Source organism: Doryrhamphus excisus, linkage group LG7, assembly GCF_037039965.1.
Source record: "Doryrhamphus excisus strain RoL-2023G ecotype Guam linkage group LG7, RoL_Dexc_Guam_v1.1, whole genome shotgun sequence".
Taxonomy (NCBI): domain Eukaryota; kingdom Metazoa; phylum Chordata; class Actinopteri; order Syngnathiformes; family Syngnathidae; genus Doryrhamphus; species Doryrhamphus excisus.
In genome coordinates this window covers 8,496,430-8,516,786 of record NC_136363.1, presented here as the reverse complement: position 1 = coordinate 8,516,786, position 20,357 = coordinate 8,496,430, and the positions used below count along the sequence as shown (strand labels likewise).

Genomic DNA, 20,357 nt, shown 5'->3' with positions numbered 1-20,357 from the left:
ATTTACTGTTTAGGATTTAAGTAATACACAACAGGTCAGCACTCTATAAAAGAACAAGAAACTGTGGAAGTACTCTTGAGTGAAGGTGTGCTGCAGGTTAGCTCATTGGCTTATTAGCATACAATGTGCTCATTTTGGAATCTGGCAAATATAAACAGGGAAAAGTGGGACATAATGGCTCCTTTGGAGGTACTCTTTTTACGGAACCATTTAGAGATCTGGCATCAGTGTGTGTTTAATTCTAGTTTCCATTTGCAGACAGCAAATGTTAGTCTGACACTGTTAAGGCAATATGAAATCCTGCTTGGGTGAGACACTCAAGATGGATCAGTGCCGGCAGAAGTAATTGCCTTACATCCAGTCATGAATTTTAATATATTCGACACCATCAGCCTCTCGAGCTGTACCACAACCCGCTCGCTCTCACTTCCAACCCCACCCCTTCATAAGCTGTCTCCATCTGGAGTTAAACTATCAGGGTGCTTCCTTCCCCTTCAAGCTTTTCCATCCATCAACGTCTTTGCACCATGGCGGCCAGCAGGAGACTGGCTCTAATGAAGCAAATGTTTATTTCCGGTTTCTGTTCATTGTGAAATTGTGATTGTGTTGGATGGATGGATGCAGGGAGGATGAAACCAGCAAACAAGGATAGAGATTAAAGTAAAGACAACCAATATTGTCTGAAGAGTAACGGTAGATCAATCCAAGGTGGGACGCAAACTACAATTCAACTCTGTTTTTTTCCCACCCCCAGTTGTGAACTGCACAGACCCAGGTCATGTGGAGAATAGTGTCAGGCAGGTCTTAACCAGTGGACCACATCGCTACAGCTTCCAGACCACCGTGTCATACCGCTGTAACCCGGGCTACTACCTGCTAGGAACCAGCTCCATCTCCTGTCAAGGTGACGGTACCTGGGACCGCTTCCTGCCCAAGTGCCTTTGTGAGTACGAGCAAAGATATTTTGCTTTTCAACCAGCCTCACGGATTGTTACTTTTCCCATTTACTTAAAATGCATCCCACGTTAATAGGTCTCATTCTCTCCACTCTGCTTCCATTGGACAGTGGTGTTGTGTGACCGGCCCAGCATACCTCCCTACGCCCAGATCTCAGGCGACCGTCGGACCGTGGGCTCGGTCATCCGCTACAGTTGCATCGGCCAGCGTACCATCATTGGCAACACAACGCGCATGTGCCAGCTGGATGCGCAATGGAGCGGCTCACCGCCACACTGCTCTGGTACTCCCAATCTGACCAACTTCGGAAGAATAAGTAGCCACGCTTGATTATAAAAGTGGAATGAGTCATATAACATCATTCATTCAAATATGAAGCCAGAAAATAAGTTTTGAGGGCAGATGTTAGCACATAATGGTCAAAGCAGGTGAACCAAAGCAGAGGCTCCACATGCCTCAAGGGCAAAGCAAGTATCCGCCATAAAACTGCTTTAATCCACTCATATTAGAGCCGCAACACCCACATCCTAGCTTGTTTATGAAGCTCAGTAAAAGACGTCAGCCCCCGTACTCTTTCCTTTAAGCCATTCTCTTGTACACTTGTGTATAAATTCACCAAATGCCAACAGAAATTTAAGTCCACTAACACGCCAGCCAAGATTAATGATCACATGCATAATGTACGGCAACTGGCATTTTGATTGCATGCTGTAGGTTTAATGTCACAATTAACGACAATCATGAGCAACCCACAGTTTTACTTGCATTTTCGAAGTGGGCAACGTTTCTATCGAGAACTGTCAAATGTTTGTAGCCATGCATTAAAATGACATAGAGCCAAGTCAACATTGGAAAATGAGGATGTGGCAGCAATGAGCACTATTACTAAATCGATAGAGTAGTTTTAAAAGTAGGATTTCTCAATGAGGTACAAGGTTGTTCCCTGCATGTTTAACAAATAGCCTTAATGAAATTTATTTTGAAAGGCTCATTTAGGAGGAGGGTTTGTGGCCCTGGTCCAACTGCAGCATTAATGTCCTCTAATCGGAAAACATCCATCATAGCAAACATTTCTGCCAAGTCTGAAGTTGCGGAAAACTTAAATGGGTTTGTTTCTTTGCTCTTTTAATTTGATGTTATGCTTTCTTTTCACCTCCCTAGGGGACGCTGCAGGACTCTGTGGAGATCCAGGCGTTCCTGTGCATGGCATCCGTTTGGGAGACGAGTTCACAGTGGGTAGTGTGGTGCGCTTCAGCTGTGAGCCGGGTTACATGCTGAAAGGTTCCCCTGAGAGAAGTTGCCTGGCCAATCGGACCTGGCTGGGTACTCAGCCCGAGTGTCATGGTATGGAAGACATACATATGTTCATTAAGTGTGTCTGAATAGAAGATGTGTGGATTTAAAGGTCCTGCATTGTAATATTTTCAGCAATTTTAGTCTCTTAGTTTTTACTCTAATAGTGTATTGGAAGCCAACATCCACCTCGAAAGTTGAAAAGTGCTTTTGGTAAGCCCTACTGTTTGTCCATGCGTGTCTCTGACAATTGTGCACTTTTCCATAGACACTGTAACTTTTCACTTGCCCAATATAATAGATGACATACACTTTCTGGCCATAAAAAAGGTCACACATTGTTTGTCAGGGGACAATCTGCTGCTAGCTCCAAAATGAGACAAGACAAGTTCTTGGAGAATAATGAGAGGTACAATTTAACAAAACTCGCAGTAGGGTTGTCTCCTCCTCCTGAGGGGAAAAATTTAATGAAGGTCAGACTCTCATGCCTAGACACCCAAGGTAATGTGAATCTGTTGATACACATGCGGATGACTTCAAATAGTATTCTGTTACATCATATTATACAACATCATATGTTAGCAAATGAGGGAGGCTTTGCAAACACTTATTTAGAGGGATCACCTTTAGCTTTGACTATTGTATGCATTTGCTGTGGAATTATTCAGCTTCTGCAATGCTGTAACATATTTCTGTCCGGAAATAAAAGAGAAGCTATTCACTACATGTACGTATTAGCGTTAAATAACCTGTAATCAGCCCTGCAGTAATTATTCAATGCGAGGTGCTTACCTATTTGCTTAATTAAATTCAGGTGGTGATCTCTTCTTTTGGCCAGACAGTGTATACATGATATAATAACACTGCATTTGCATCACTAGCATATTCATGTACACATTTAACCACAGCATCATGCAAGATTAGTTTATTCCTTGAAGTAAAACAAAATGTGCAGACTTGCGGATTGAGGAGTAGTTTGTAGAGCCCCATGCTTGATTTTAAGATGTGTAACAAAGCCTTTTTCATAAAGCTTTTCTTCTTGATATACAGTGCATTCACAGCGCTTCACTTTTTCTACATTTTGTCATGTTACAGCCTCATTCCAAACTGAATTAAATTAATCTCTTACCTCAAAATTCTACACAAAATACTCCATTATGACAATGTGAAAAAAGGTTTTTTTGACATGTTTTGAATTTATTAAAAATAGAAAACAAAAAATCACATTTACATAAGTATTCACAGCCTTTGCCATGAAGCTCAAAATTGAGCTCATGAGCATGCAGATGATGCAGGTGCATCTTTTTTCCACTGATCATCCTTGAGATCTTTCTACAGCTTAATAGGAGTCCACCTGCAGTAAATTCAGTTGATTGGACATGATTTGGAAATATAATAACTGTCTATATAAGGTCCCACAGTTGACTGTGCATGTCAGAGCACAAACACCAAGCATGAAGTCAAAAGAACTGTCTGTAGACCTGCGAGACAGGATTGTCTTGAGGCACAAATCTGGGGAAGGATACAGAAAAATTTCTGCTGCTTTGAAGGTCCCAATGAGCACAGTGGCCTCCATTATTCGTAAATGGAAGACGTTTGGAACCACCAGGACTCTTCCTAGAGCTGGCCGGCCTTCTAAACTCTGCAGCAATCCACCAATCTGGCCTGTATGGTAGAGTGGCCAGACGAAAGCCATCAGACCAGAGAATTTTGTTTCTCATGGTCTGAGAGTCATTCAGGTGCTTTTTGGCAAATTCCAGACGGGCTGCCATGTTCCTTTTACTAAGGAGTGGCTTTCGTCTGGCCACTCTACCATACAGGCCTGATTGGTGGATTGCTGCAGAGATGGTTGTCCTTCTGGAAGGCTCTCCTCTCTCCACAGAGGAACGCTGGAGCTCTGACAGAGTGACCATCGGGGCCTTGGTCACCTCCCTGACTAAGGCCCTTCTTCCCCAAACGTCTTCCATTTACGAATAATGGAGGCCACTGTGCTCATTGGGACCTTCAAAGCAGCAGAAATTTTTCTGTATCCTTCCCCAGATTTGTGCCTCAAGACAATCCTGTCTCGCAGGTCTACAGACAGTTCTTTTGACTTCATGCTTGGTGTTTGTGCTCTGACATGCACAGTCAACTGTGGGACCTTATATAGACAGTTATTATATTTCCAAATCATGTCCAATCAACTGAATTTACTGCAGGTGGACTCCAATTAAGCTGTAGAAAGATCTCAAGGATGATCAGTGGAAAAAAGATGCACCTGAGCTCAATTTTGAGCTTCATGGCAAAGGCTGTGAATACTTATGTAAATGTGATTTTTTTGTTTTCTATTTTTAATAAATTCAAAAAAAGTCAAAAAAAAAACCTTTTCACATTGTCATAATGGAGTATTTTGTGTAGAATTTTGAGGTAAGAGATTAATTTAATTCAGTTTGGAATGAGGCTGTAACATGAAAAAATGTAGAAAAAGTGAAGCGCTGTGAATACTTTCCGGATGCACTGTAGGGCGGGCTAATGAAGCGTGGGGCAGGTCCATAAGGAAAGTCCAAAAGTAAACAATTTTGCACATCCGGCCATTTTAAAGAAATATTTGGACAGCTTGAGCAAAAGATGGAGAAGTATATCTTGCAGAGACTCTGCCTCAAGGTTGCCACTGTATTTTACTGAACAAGGTCTGGGCAATGTAAGTGAGGCAGAATGTGATCAATAGGTGTCATGTTGTCATGTGTGGATGTTAGTTGGAAGGCCGAAGAATTTATTTAAAATTTGAGTCTCTCTCTAAACCGCAGCTGCCAAGTTTGGGTATCAAGGAAAAGGGAGCGTAATGAATGCTTCTTTTGCTGGAAAAGCAAACAGTGGAGGTCGATAGGCAATCTGTATCAGGATGCGTTCCTGCATGTACTGTGAAGATATTCTGAACACATCCACTTGTGACCCAGGGGCAGACCCAGACGACGGTAGAGGGATTACGCACCCTATACAGCCTGGAAATGCCTCGGGATTCCTAATGAAGAGTTGGAAGGACATTAAGGGGAAAAGTTGAGGACTGCTTGAATCTCAGGCACCCACAGAGCAGATATTGACTAGTGGCGGAAAATTAAATGAATGAAATGGAAGGAATGTTTGGAACTAGGGTTGGGGAAGTTTGTAAACATGATATAATATAAATATTATAAATTTCCTTAAACGAGGTCAGTACGACACTTGAAGTAGATAACCTGTACCCCCCCACCCCTCCAGCTTTAAACAACAAACACGTCTCCTTATGCCACCACCTCTGTCGTGTCTGCCTTTGGCTATTTTCCTCTTTGGTGTGTACATATGAGCCGGCCTTGCCCACCTGTTTCTTACCTGGCACCGGCTTCAAAGGCCGAACCACATCTGGTCATTATGGAAGGCCGGTACCCTCGGGGCTCTGAGAGTCTGAAACAATCTGGAGTCTGTGACACACAACCTTTACAGGCACTGAAAAGTATGACACACATATTGACATATAATTACTGTAAAATCCCTGATATAAGCCAATACTCTTTTTTTCACTGATGCAGTTAATTTTTGGCTAAAAGAAAGTCTTATGCAGCGATCGTGTGTTGATCTGACAAATCTTTATTAAATTTAAGTGTAGAATTACTACAGCTTCTGTTTGGACTGCTTGATGAAAAGTGACAGTGACACCCATGTTACAGCTGCAGACGTTCTTTCTTTGTAAATTGGATGTGTATTATTCTTATGACTTTTCTCATTGGGAGTAACCAGGATGGATAGGATCAGGAACAAGTACATCAGAGGGACATATGGTGAATATATTGGTAGAAGGATGCTGCGTTTAGAGCTGCCAGGTAGGAGCCGTAGAGGGAGACCAAAGAGGAGGTTTTTGGATGTAGTGAAGGAAGACATGAGGGTAGTTGGTGTGAAAAAGACACATGCGGATGGAGGAGATTGATTTGCTGTGGCAACCCCTGAAAGGAAAAGCCCAAAGAGAAAGAAGAATATGGTTATATTCAGGTGCACGCAATAGTCCGGAATTTGCAGTGCTCCTGAGCATAGCTAATAGATAGATATAGGATAACTGTTTCCCCACCATCACTTAGTAAACATTCATCTTCCATCTTCTCTCACTTTAGTAATATCCTGTGGAAACCCTGGAACTCCTCGGAATGCCCAGATCCTAGTCCACGATGGCCTCACCTTTTCCAGATCCATTACTTACGCCTGCAGGGAGGGCTACTACTCTACGGGCCTGCTAACCCGTCACTGTACGATAAACGGCACCTGGACCGGCAACATGCCTGAGTGCTCTGGTAATTAACTGCCTTAGCGGGGAATTAATCTATATGCTTATCATTTACTCATATGAAGGGGAATTTGTATGACCTTTTTATTGGCATCCAGGCATGAAATGGTTTTTTGGTTTCACAAACTGATTTCTTCATAAGAAATAAATAGAAAATAAGAGATTTGTGCAGTAATGCAATAAATATAATACCAATGTTTCTTAATGGCAACGGTAAATCAGCAATATGGATGAAATGACATAATGAAAGTACACTTGTCACTATGATGCTGTGCAAGCTGCACTACTGCAAACCACATTAATAGTTAAATGACACTGCCAGTCACAACAAGCACTTTGTTTTCTACTCGTTTCGATGTTTACAGCTGAACAAAACTACTATATAATTTATTTTATTGTCCCTAGTAATCAACTGCGGTGACCCTGGCATACCGGCCAGTGGGGTGAGGTCTGGGAATGATTTTACCTACAGCCATACGGTTAGTTTCCAGTGTTCTCCTGGTTTCACCATGGACGCTGACCGTGCCTCCACCCTCGTCTGCACCAAGGACCGCACCTGGAATGGCACCAAACCTCTCTGCAAAGGTAAGGTTGTGGATTATTACCTTGTGAAGATGTCATAGCTCACAAAAGTGACGAAAGTCCACACATTTCAGCAACCATTTTGATAACAGTACAGTATGTATTTCCAAAGGACAAAAAAATGGAAAACACAGCACTGTAGCATAGTTATTGTACTTTTGTGAGATACTGTGTTTATATACGCATATCAATTGGTCAAACTCATTCCTTTCTCTGCTGTCGTAGCAATTGTATGTGGTTCGCCCCCGATCATTCCTAATGGACAGGTGGTTGGGACAGACTTCAACTGGGGCGCCAGCATCAGTTACTCCTGTAACCAAGGTTACCAGCTGTCACTCCCCACTGTGTTAATTTGCCAAGGCAATGGCAATTGGAGCGGGGAGAAACCGCAGTGCTTCCGTAAGTGGCTTATGCGTGACATTTCTTTTACTCAACTACAGGTTATGTGTAGCATATGTCGTACATCTCGATGCGGATAGTTTACTCCCTTTGGGGCTTTTGTCTTTGCAGCTGTTTTCTGTGGAGACCCTGGCTTTCCTGCCCAAGGGAGAAGGGAGGACCGGGGATTTACCTACCTTTCGTCAGTCTCCTTTTCCTGCTATTCTCCCTTCATCCTGGTGGGCTCTACCAGGAGGTATTGCCAATATGATGGCACTTGGAGTGGAACACAACCCTCTTGCATAGGTATCTATCCATGTTAGTGTCGTCTAGATATCTTGTAATGCAAGACTGCGCCTCTAGCAAACTTGACTTGCCAACAAAAACAACAGTCCCCACTGCAATCACACGGCAGACAGTATTTCATACCAGCACTGAGAAAAATGTTATACCTTGCTAAGTGCTTTATGATGAGACTATTTATTGTTGTGCATGATGTGCATTAAAAAGGAACCAACTTTGTTTTTGTGTTTTTCAGATCCTACACACACGACCTGCATAGACCCGGGCACGCCTCTTTTTGGGAATCAGAACAATAGCCAAGGATATCAGGTATAAAAACTACAATAAAAGACACAAAAAAAAGAAAACAGATCTGTTTGCTAATGTCTTAACTGTAAAGGAGGCTGCAAGTGGCTGTAGCTTTATAGTCTGCTGTGACAGAATAACAGCAGATTTATGGACAGCATTAAAAATAAAGAAAGTGTGCTTTATATGACATTTATTGTATACAAGGTTTATTTATGTTTTCTATATTTGTCATGCCCTTGTTTGTGCACCGGCGTTCAGATCAGCAGCACGGTGTTCTTCAGCTGTAGAAAAGGCTACTTGCTGCAGGGTTCTATATCTCGGACTTGTCTGCCCAACCTCACTTGGAGTGGTTTTCAGCCTGAGTGCATCGGTGAGCTCACATCACGGTTATATTGGAAAATAAAATGTGTTTGTTGAACGTGCGCTTTCATATTACATACACTCTACCTTCATCTTGTTTGCTTTATGCTGTTTCTCTGATCCCTCTCCCTGTGCCTCGGCTGTTTCCAACCTCTCACGTGAAAACCCTCTCCTTTCTTCCTCGCTCCCTTTAATCCTTATCTCCATCTTGGCCCCCTTCATCCCCATTTTTATTTCTGCAGCTCACCACTGCAGCCAGCCAGAGCTGCCAGCCCAATCGGACGTGCGGGCCATTGAACTGCCATCCCTCGGCTACACACTGATCTATACGTGCCAGCCCGAATTCTACTTGGCTGGAGGATCAGAGCACAGGACCTGCAAGTCCGATGGGAGCTGGACTGGGAAACCACCTCTCTGTGCAGGTAGAAATATGCTCACGATTCTTCCATTAGTGAGCATTTCTCATTGCAACTTAATTATCTAAACCTTATGTTACCTTTTTGCTGCACATAGCCTGACATCCGAAATCTATAAACATACAACACAAGAGTGAATTTAATTTTTAGAAGCAGTGTTTATGGGTGGAACAGGGGTGAAATGTCGGGTTCGCCTAATGCTGATAAATACCTAGGTTAACAGCTGCTTATAGTCAGACACATGCCAGGGTAGGAAGGTCCATCCATCACACAATTACACTCACACACACTCACACATGCTCAGCAAGCAAGCTTTGCAATATTAACACAGGGACAAAACCTGATTAGAACAACACTTTCCATTGATTTGCTAAGCAAGAGTAGCTCTTATAAACAGTGAGGCAGCGTTAACAAGGTGGAGCAGACAAATGGACTGGTGAAGTGTTTGCCTAAATATATAGAAGGAAAACTAAAACCACTGACACCTGATAATGCTGTCTGATTTTAGGGAGAGATGCAATGCTTTTTGTGTGCACGGATGAGTTGCAGCACTAAAGAAGGTGATGGTGTGCCGTTAGGAGTGACTGTGTGAGGAACGGGCCATGCGGTTTAAAAGCACCTTTGGGCGCAGTGATGGACGGGCAGCTCAAATCCTGGCAGCTAATAAAGAAGGAAGGGCCGGAGGAGTTTGCACCTCTTCTTCGTGTTTACTTGAGCCGACGTTATTGCTCATAAACTACCTTCCATATACCTGTCTTTGTATGCACGTCCCCCATTCTGTTTGCCAGCGTGGGGGCGGCTGTTTACTTTTCCTGTGTGACTTGTGTGACATTATTGAAGTTGGTCTCACGGAGCCGCAAAAGTGTGTGTCTAACAGACTCGCAGTTCAGAGGGGACTTTTATGCCAAGTCCGAGTTATAGGCCCGTGTTCCGCGGGTCACAGGGGTACACTAATGGTCTCCTCTTTGAGCTTATGTGTTCAAAGTCAAGATTAACCTGCCACAGAAGCGACTTCTTCAGTTGATATTGTGTTGTTATGTGCTCCCCAGCTGATAACCGTCCAAGTGGTAAGAGCCCAGTGGGAACAGTGCAGGAGCCTCCTTCCAAATTGCCCGGTAAGGCAGGCTCTTTTCTGGTCTGGAAGATAAGTTTTTCCAATTGTTGTTTCTGTTTACTTGCATCTTCATTGGCCATGCATTTACACTGACTGTTATAACCCTATCAATTACTACACTCTGGTTGTAAAGTCTCATACAGAGGTGTCAAAATGTTTCCCACTGAGGGCCACATGATAAAAAATGAAAATAATATGTAGATATGCTAAGAAGAAGTTAAATTTTTATAACATTTTTACTGTATTCCCACATTGTAAGTTTTTCTCCATCCCAATTTCCTAAAATTACAATGTTGTTAATTTCTAATGTTGTTAACATAATACTAATAAGACACCTCTCTTCATAAAATAAAATAAAATTGTGACCTTTTGTGTTGACCTTTTCCTCTTGTTAGAAAACAACAATTTTTTCCTTTTTATATTTTGTTTTTCTTAAAAAATATATAAAATTTTTTTTGTTTTTGTTTTTTTACCAACCACTTCAAACTTTTTTCTTATACATTTTCTTGTTGGAATTTTGACTTTATTCTCATAACAAACTTTTCCGCAACCTAATTTTTCAAAAATTACAACTTTATTTGTTGTTTCTCATAATATTTATCTATAAAATACCATCTTTGTTCTTTAACATTTCATCTTTATGTTTTATTTTTCCTCATAATATTATATTATTTTCATAAAATTACAACTCCTTTCTAGATAACAGTTTTTGTTACCTTGGATAGGCCTGGTCTAGTACAAATTGTAGACACATTAAAAGTGGATTTATTGCAATAATTGTGAACTTTTTTTCTCTAATATTAAATTATCTATCATGAATGGCAAAGAAAACATTATCTTGAGAAGCCAGGAAAAAGAACTGTTGAAGATAATTACATTCTGTAAATAAAAATAAATAGTCTTATTTAATCTCAAACATATAAATATATGCATGAAAATGCCTCTCTCCCTCTTGTTTTTCCATTGAGCAGGCTGACACCACTTCCAGAGGGAGGAAAAATAACAATACCAATAATAACTGTGTCACTTACTTTTCTACCTGTCATTCCTGCCCCCTCCATCATTCTCCCCCAGTCCCAGGCGGTGTATTTGCAAAGAACTCGCTCTGGAGGGGCTCATATGAGTACTTGGGGAAAAAGCAGCCCGCCATGCTCAGCATCACTGCCTTTGAGCCGTTTAGCAACCGCGTCAATGGAACACTACTTGACCACAGTGGCGTGGAACTCAAACTCGCGGGTGAGTACACAGTAAACACCCTTCCTTAACTGACTCTGCATGGCTTTGGTGTTTGGACTGGTTAGCTCCTTGTTGGCATTTCATCCCTACAGACGGCTCAAATAATTTCATGTGAGGACAAGGAGAAAGAAATCAATGCAGCCCCCCTGTGTGATGTAGATTATTGCTGCCGTTATGGAACGGAACACATTTTACATTTTCCCTGTGGCATATTCGCTGTGCAGCTGCAATCATTAAAATGCAAATTTGCATTAGCAAAAAAGCGAAGTCTCATCACTTCTCTCCTGCTAATATTGTCACAACACACTTGGAAAATCATGCATAGCCTTATGGAATTGATGCTCTTTTATTGAATAGCCTTATGGAATTGATGCTCTTTTATTGAATAGGTCCTAAGTGTTGGTGTAGAAACTTGGCAAGACACTATCTGCTATCCATCGACAGTGGAACTTGCAAAGTCAAATGCCCCAAAAGTTGCACAACCAGAATTTTCTGGAAAAAACATGAATCAGATAGAGGACATTACACTGCACACGGGGTTCCCTGCAGTATGAGCAACAGGTGATCGGTATTGAAAGGCATTGATCATGTGCTTTTCCACGAAAATCATCTGATAATGATCGGTCGTCAATCAATCGGAGCATACCAAATATGCTTTTATGTATCACACTTTATTTCTGTAGTCATCTGTAGTTTATTGGTTCATTGATTAATTAGTTCCAGACCCGACTATGTTATGTTATATTTTATATTATATATATTATTATTATATATTTATATACTGCTGTAAAGTTGAATTCACCTTATGTTTCCCTTGCAGGCACATATAAAAGAGAAGAAGCTCACCTGCTACTCCAGGTTCACCAAATCCGAGGCCCTGTAGAGATCTTTGTCAACAAGTTCAAAATTGACAACTGGGCCCTGGATGGACACGTAAGTGCACTCTCGGGGGGAGGTTCTGTGAAACACACATCTTCATGAGGGAAATATGCACAAGCACACATCTAGATAAGTTGTCAGTCTGGGGAGATAGAGGGCCCACCTAGAGTTTTACCTTTAATTAAAACGTCTGTTAAATCATTGCTCGGGTAATCAGGATTCCCTCCTGCAGCACTCACACACATACACACACACACACACAGTCTGGCTAGAGTGATGCATTTATGTACCTCTGCATGTTCCGGGGCGTAAGGTTGCTCCTCTCTGCAACTGTCTGAGTGTGTCCATACAAGTGTCATATTACATGTCAGACCTCAGTGCTCCTTTTGACACAATGTTTCATCTTCCGCCTGTACCAGAGGCTGACACTTTGATGATGCATTCCTTATTTTCTTTTGCAATGCTTAGATGTTACGCACACACATGCTGTGACTATTTTCTCTCCCTCGGTAGGTGTCCTACATCTCTTCATCCAACTCCTTTGTGTACCAAGGATTTGTCCGTGGAAAAGGCTTTGGACAGTTTGGTCTCCAGAGACTGGGTAAGTTAGATGTCCACTAGATAATAAAATAATCTCTATGATTGATGTGTCTGTATATATTCATGCAAATATAGGTGACCACCATATTGTTCATCAAACATTTCACATGTCCTCATCTATTTACTTTCTATGGTTCCTTTACACAACATATTACTACATATAATACCGTCATATTTGGTTATACTAGCAGGCTATGCAAAATCTTAGCACTGATACACGCAGGCAGGAAATGCCCAGAAAGTATTCTAGCCATGATATTATCAGGCAAATATACAGAAACACACACTTTTACCCCATTCTAAAAGGTTCTGGTAGCGTCTAGCATAACCTAGGGCAAGGATTTTCCAAGTGTGGCACAGTATTCGCCCCTCAAAGAAGATTATACGGCTGGGGCCTCCCCAGATCCCCTAAACCTGATTTTCTGGAGTATATTTTTTAGAGCTTTGTGTTTACCCAAGAGTGTTTACGCTCTCACTTTAGGACCTAAAATAGTTAACTTGTTTGAAAGAGTTTTTTTTCATTTTATAGCAGGAGTGTAATGAATATACTATGTGCACAGTAGTAGGTGTGGACTGGGACAGAAATTAGGTCATGGACGTCTCGGTTCGAACTGGCTCCACTCAACCTTCCTTTACAAGCCTTCTTTTGTTTCTTTAAAAAAATGTCCATGGTTAGGATGCGTTGGCGCAGCATTTAACATTCAACCAACAGAGGCTGCAGAGTGGGTGGATTTAGCATTTTTATTCTCTAACTGGTGACTGAGCCTCGGACTGACTTGACAATGCATACACATGTCACTGCAGCATTGCATAATGGCCCCTTCCTGCCCCATGGATGGTGGGGCTCTACTTACAGTGCTTGCTTTGCATGTAAGGAGGGGTGTGTCTGCATCGGGCCCAAGAGATTTAATTACCGTAGTTACCAATTGCCATGGCAACCATCATTCAAACCATGCATTATTAATCGTCCCACCGGGAAAACTGATGGTACTCCCAATGGCCAGTCCGCCCCTGTACAGTGAAACCTTGGTTAGCACCGTTTCAAAGGGTGTGAGACTACCCAAATCCATTTTTCTCATAAGAAATAATTAAATTTGAACAAAAATTGAAAAATATTACCACAAAACAAATGTTAATCGTTTTACATATGAATGAAAGGGATAAATAAACATTTAACATTAAAGTTTAACATCATTTAACGTAATTGTCAGGTTTTTCTGTCGGCGTTGTGGATGAACTCCAAATTGCAGACGCCTTGTATGGTTAAAGAAGACAGTTTATTGAAGGGTAAGAAGGGAAAATCCACAGAGGCTTGATCAGGACGGCAGAGCAACGAGCATGGCAGCAGGCCGACGATGTATCCCACTGCAAAGATGCACAAAAGGTGATCAAAAACAGGAATCTCTATCATATATGAAAACCTAAGTGAACAAGTGTTACCACTCGAAGGTTGTCAACAATCTGGTGAAGTCTCTCGCTCTCCGTGGGCTTTTAAGGGCTGCCGTCAAGGATGATGCGACAAAGCTTCCAAGGCATCAAGGATGATGCCTACCAAAGGGTGCTGTCATAAAGAAACAAAAGGGGAAGGGGTCTGGAGGGGGGAGGGGGGATCCTGACAGTACCCCCCCCTCAACGGGCGCCACCTGGCGACCCACCAGGTCTGTCCGGATAGGAGCGATGGAAGTCACGGACAATGCCAGGGTCTGAAATAGCAGAGCGGGGTACCCAGCAACGCTCTTCTGGGCCGTAACCCTCCCAATCTACCAGGTACTGGTACCCTCTCCCTCTCCGACGAACGTCCAGGATACGTCGGACGTTGAGGTCCGGATGGTCATCAATGACGCGAACAGGAGGAGGAGGTTCCGAAGGAGGAGACAGAGGACTGGTGGTAACAGGACGGATCTGGGAGACATGAAATACTGGGTGTACCCGTAGGGTGGGTGGTAACCTGAGCCTCACCGCTGAAGGATTGACAATCTTCTCAATGGCAAATGGACCCAGAAACCGGGGAGAGAGTTTGCGAGCATCAGTCTTGATGGGAATGTTTTTGGAAGAGAGCCAAACATTTTGCCCAGGAGAGTATTGTGGAGCTGGGATCCGCCGTCTGTCCGCCAGCCTTTTATTTTCTTCAGATGATCTCTGCATGGCCATGCAAGCTTCTTTCCAGACCCGCTTGGCACGTTCAAGATGGGCCTGCACTGACGGCACACAACTTTCAGACTCTTGGGCAGGGAACAGAGGTGGCTGATAGCCTAGTGCGGCCTCGAATGGAGACATACCCAGTGCAGAACTGGTCATAGAATTGTGTGCGTACTCAATCCAAATTAGGTGGGTTGCCCAGTTGGAAGAATTGTTCTCAGTAACACATCTGAGGGTTGATTCTAGATCCTGGTTGAGCCTCTCGCATTGCCCATTTGACTGGGGATGGTACCCTGACGTGAGGCTGGACGTAGCTCCGAGCTCTTTACAGAATTCCTTCCACACACGGGATATGAATTGGGGTCCTCGATCGGAGACAATGTCGGTGGGTATGCCATGAAGTCTGAAAACATGATCCATCAGGAGTTTTGCAGTTTCCAAGGCTGAGGGTAACTTCTCCAAGGACAGGAAATGCGCGCACCTGGAAAAACGATCTACAATGGTCATGATGATGGTTTTGCCATTTGAGGGTGGAAGTCCACAGACAAAATCTACTGCAATATGCGACCAGGGGCGTCCAGGATGGGGTAGTGGTTGTAGTAACCCAGAGGGTGGTCGGTGGACAGATTTGTTTCTGGCGCACACTGCACAGGCTGACACAAAGCTCCTGACATCTTTGTCCAAGGTAGGCCACCAGAACTGTCTCTTGATAAAGGAGCTTGTACGATTTATTCCCGGGTGGCAGGCAATACGGGACTCATGGGCCCACTTCAACACTTGGGTACGGACAGCATCTGGAACAAATAGTCGGTTTGCAGGTCCTGTTCCAGGATCTGGTTCGTCAATTTGGGCCTGCCTGACCACAGATTCGATCTCCCACTCGATGGCCCCGATTATCTGTGAAGAAGGTAGAATGGTGTGTTCTGACCTCTCATCGGTGGTGCCCCCAAACTGACGAGAAAGGGCATCTGGTTTGATATTTCTGGAGCCTGGTCTGTAGGTAAGCTGGAACTGGAATCGAGAAAAAAACAAGGCCCATCTTGCTTGGCGGGAGTTCAACCTCTTAGCTGACTGGATGTAAGAGAGATTCTTGTGGTCTGTCCATACCAGAAATGGTTGGTCCGTCCCCTCCAGCAGGTGTCGCCACTCCTCCAGGGCCAGTTTGACTGCCAGCAACTCCTTGTCGCCCACATCATAATTCCTCTCCGCTGGGGAAAGGCGTTTGGAAAAAAAGGCGCATGGATGCAATTTTTGATCCTCAGCCCTTTGGGACAACACTGCTCCGACCCCCGTGTCCGAGGCATCCACCTCAACAATGTACTGCTTGGAAGGGTCAGGTTGGATCAGGATGGGGGCGGTGGTAAACAATCGCTTAAGTTCCTGGAACGCTTCTTCTGCTGGATGGTTCCAACAGAACCGAGTCTTAGTTGATGTTAGCGCAGATAGGGGCGCCGCGACACGGCTGAAATTGCGAATGAATCTGCGATAAAAGTTGGCAAACCCCAGAAAACGTTGTAACTCCTTTCTGGTCTGAGGTGTGGGCCACTCAGTTACTGCCTTTATCTTTTCCAAGTCTGCCCCGACACTGCCTTTTCCCAAAATGTAGCCCAGGAATGACACGGATTCAGTGTGGAAAAGACACTTCTCTGCTTTGACAAACAGTCGGTTCTCCAGTAAGCGCTGGAGGACCTGGCGAACATGGGAGATGTGCTCGTCAAGGTTCTTTGAGTAAATCAAAATGTCGTCAAGGTAAACAAACAAATCTTCCTAGGAAGTCCCTCAATACATCATTTATCAGAGCTTGGAAAACGGCTGGGGCGTTGGACAGGCCAAAGGGCATAACCAGATATTCGAAATGCCCCAAGGGGGTGTTGAAAGCTGTCTTCCACTCATCTCCGGCTTTTATGCGCACTAGATGGTAAGCATTGCCCAAGTCTAATTTGGTAAAGACTCAGCTCCTTGTAAAGCATCAAAGGCAGATGTGAGCAGGGGCAAGGGGTATTTATTCTTGACTGTGATGTTGACTGTAGTCTATGCAGGGTCTCAGAGTGCCATCTTTTTTGCCTACAAAGAAAAATCTTTGTAGATAGATATTTCTTCCTGATGATTCCCAGAGAGCATGAGAGTAATACTTTCAGTCTGGTGGGTGACAGTCGCCAGACGGCGACCATCCAGAGCCTTCGCGACAAAGCTAGCCTCTAGAGCTTTGAGTGGAACTCCAAGATCAGTTGCCAGATCGGCATCAATGAAATTGCCTTCTGCTCCAGAGTCCACCAGGGCTGACACGTGGAGGGACATATTACCAAACAGGAGTTGGGCAACCAGTGTCAGGCGTTTAATGGGAACCTTCCTTGAGCTTGCTTCCTTTGTTAAGGTTCCCACCTTCACATCTGGGTGTGAGGGTTCACGTTTAGGACAGTCTCGTCGAAAATGATTGGGACTGGAGCAGTACAAGCACTCCCCAGCCTGTAGTCTGCGGCTCCGTTCTTCAGGAGTTAGTCTTGCTCGTCCCAGCTGCATAGGCTCCTCTTGTGTGTGTTGTTGCAAGCTTGGCCTAAAGTTGGCAGGTTGACGGATCTCTGGAGCGGCCATAAACTGTGCTCCAGGACTGAGGGAAGGTCGTGAGGAAGGTCGTGAGGAAGGTCGTGACGCTCGTCTTCTGTTCCGTTCCCGGAGTCGATTGTCAATGCGAATGCTCATAGCAACAAGTGTCTTGAGGTTGTCGGGTTCATCTCTGGCTGCTAATTCATCCTGTAGGGTTTCGGTTAGCCCATTGATGTATGCCTGTTGGAGGGCCCTTTCATTCCATCCAGACTCTGCTGCTAATGTCCAAAAATCTACTGAGTAATCTGCCACGCTTCTGGATCCTTGGCGAAGAGTTAGAAGTCGGCCCTCCGTAGTGCCCAAAGATTCGGGATGGTGGAACACAGCCTTCATCTCTTGGGATAGCTCATCAAAAGAGTTTGGCGTGCCTTGGGACAAGAACAAGGCCTCTGCCCATGCCAATGCTCGCTCCCGTAACAAGCCCAAAACATAGTTGACCTTGCTTTGCTCATCAAAAAAGGTAGTGGGTCTCTGTTGAAACACAAGCTGGCATTGCATCAAAAATCCTTTACACTTATGGAACTCACCCGCAAATGGTTCTGGCTGGGTGGCACTCGATTCCCTTGATACACTCGATTCTCTTGATACTGACTGCTCAGGGGTTGATATGTCCACACCCTTGTCCGGCATAGAGCTGGTCTTGGTCTCGGTGAACTTGTGAGTCAAGTCCCTGAGTTGAACGAGAATGGCTTTGTTGGTCTCGGTTAGACCTTGAAGAATCTCTGAATGGTGTCCCAGGAGCACATTATGAGCGCCCAATACTTCTCGGGCGTCCGCGGAGTCCATGTTGTGTGACCAGATTGTTCTGTCAGGTTTTTCTGTCGGCGTTGTGGATGAACTCCAAATTGCAGACGCCTTGTATGGTTAAAGAAGACAGTTTATTGAAGGGTAAGAAGGGAAAATCCACAGAGGCTTGATCAGGACGGCAGAGCAACGAGCATGGCAGCAGGCCGACGATGTATCCCACTGCAAAGATGCACAAAAGGTGATCAAAAACAGGAATCTCTATCATATATGAAAACCTAAGTGAACAAGTGTTACCACTCGAAGGTTGTCAACAATCTGGTGAAGTCTCTCGCTCTCCGTGGGCTTTTAAGGGCTGCCGTCAAGGATGATGCGACAAAGCTTCCAAGGCATCAAGGATGATGCCTACCAAAGGGTGCTGTCATAAAGAAACAAAAGGGGAAGGGGTCTGGAGGGGGGAGGGGGGATCCTGACAGTAATTTAACATCTAATAAACATTCAGGTCATTAATAATTGTGTTTCCATTTCTTTTCTGACTCCACAAAATGATTATAAGTAAAAATTGCAGTGTACACGGATTTACTTCAACTCACATCAGGATTCATGTGGTCTTCTGTCTGTCCTCATTTGTAAATGTAATTATTCATGTAACAAGTCCCAGTGATAAGCTGTGCTAAAACGAGGTTGTGACAAAAATGAATTATTCTTAAAGTACACTTTCAAGTCAGTATTCCCATGAATCTCATCGTGTGTGCCCAGTAGTGCTGCATCTTTGTCTGGTTATTGCAGATATATCAGGAGTTTATATTAAAAAAGCAAAGCCAAGAGGCCTGGAGTGCTTTGCTGTGTGGCTTCAAGGTACAAAAGCAGTTGAGACATATAAAGGAACTTTGAAGAGACTGGATGTTCACTGTGTTGACACAGATTAAGGCTGATTCCAATTCTACCTTTTTGGCCTTTTTCTTACCCCTTACCCATTGGTTTTGCGCGTTCAGAAGAATTGGGATTCACCCTACGTGTTCACAGTGTCTCCAGTCCGATATGAAATACTTGCAGTACACGTCTTGGTAGTAATTCCACACAATTTGTTGGAACTCAGCTGTAGACAAACGGCACCCCTGCATGGGTTCATGCATGTGTTCATGTGGCAAAGGGATGATTGGCAAGCACAACATAAGCCACTAATTGAATTCCTTCTCATTTGTCACTTCTTTTTATCAAAGCTTTATTTTGGAAGGCGGGGGGGGGGGGGGGGCTGAATAGCAAACAGGTGTGCTGTCATTCTCTGTGTTCTTCCTCACCAAGACACACACACTTCTAAATTAAAAAATTGTATCCGAAATGGCGCATGCCACTAATTAAGAGTGATTTTTAGGACAATAGGTTGTGATGTTCCCAAAGGGGGGGAAATTAAAGTAAAGCACCAGAATAAACTTTAAAAGGTCACTTGTCTGCTCAGTCTATTATGTAAATTCAACATTTCTGGCAGCACCCCTCCAACCATGATAATAACCATCTTTTCTTTTTCAAATTTATTTTCCTTGAATTTTTGACAGGAGTTACTGGCAGAGGTTTGGGAGGATAATCTCCCTCCTGTGCTATTTCTTAAATAGTCTACTGAAGTGGAATTAACAATACAATGTTATCTCTTCCTTGCAGAGAGTTTAGATCCCAGCAGAGACAAAACAGCCTACAACTTTGCGTCCAACAGCAGTTCTGTGGCCGCAGCCATCCTAGTGCCTTTTATAGCCATGATCATCGCAGGCTTCGCTCTGTACCTCTACAAACACAGGTATACATGTTACCCTATCTTACCAAAGTGAGTACACCCATTGCTATTTAATTATATCTTCTCAAGAAGATATACTATAGAAATGGAATAACCTGGATTCATCAGTGTACATATTGTATGGTTTTATACAGTTACTGTCAGCACATAACTCAACACGTGGCCATTATTGTTGGTACTGCTGGCAACACATGTGAATACACCTCACAGTCAACATGTCCAAAATGTTTATAATTTTTTTAATATTTTAAAATATATATATTGTTAATTTATTAAAATATAATTTGATTTGTTATATTATTATTTATTAATATTATGTATTATTTGTATGAAATGTTGAATAATATTTCTTAAATACAAATAATTTAATAATTTAATGTCTTA

The 20,357-nt window shown here is 43.4% G+C and overlaps 1 protein-coding gene and 1 long non-coding RNA gene across 2 annotated transcripts in view; one reads left to right on the top strand and one right to left on the bottom strand.

The window, feature by feature from the left end:
* csmd2 (CUB and Sushi multiple domains 2) overlaps positions 1-20,357 on the top strand; it is a 153,093-nt gene that overhangs the window by 128,336 nt on the left and 4,400 nt on the right. The window contains exons 56-70 of the mRNA XM_058046312.2: positions 755-943; positions 1,067-1,240; positions 2,119-2,301; positions 6,372-6,548; positions 6,947-7,126; positions 7,349-7,522; positions 7,634-7,807; positions 8,040-8,113; positions 8,351-8,462; positions 8,695-8,874; positions 9,918-9,983; positions 11,057-11,218; positions 12,039-12,151; positions 12,611-12,698; positions 19,844-19,976. Of these exons, the coding sequence (XP_057902295.2) occupies positions 755-943; positions 1,067-1,240; positions 2,119-2,301; positions 6,372-6,548; positions 6,947-7,126; positions 7,349-7,522; positions 7,634-7,807; positions 8,040-8,113; positions 8,351-8,462; positions 8,695-8,874; positions 9,918-9,983; positions 11,057-11,218; positions 12,039-12,151; positions 12,611-12,698; positions 19,844-19,976 (2,179 nt within the window). The remainder of the gene's footprint in view (positions 1-754; positions 944-1,066; positions 1,241-2,118; positions 2,302-6,371; positions 6,549-6,946; positions 7,127-7,348; positions 7,523-7,633; positions 7,808-8,039; positions 8,114-8,350; positions 8,463-8,694; positions 8,875-9,917; positions 9,984-11,056; positions 11,219-12,038; positions 12,152-12,610; positions 12,699-19,843; positions 19,977-20,357) is intronic.
* On the bottom strand, positions 7,013-18,939 carry LOC131101337 (uncharacterized). Its single transcript, XR_013627694.1, has 3 exons — positions 18,778-18,939; positions 12,065-12,176; positions 7,013-7,118 (listed from the first exon to the last, which is right to left on the bottom strand). It is a non-coding gene; the product is annotated as an uncharacterized LOC131101337 (long non-coding RNA).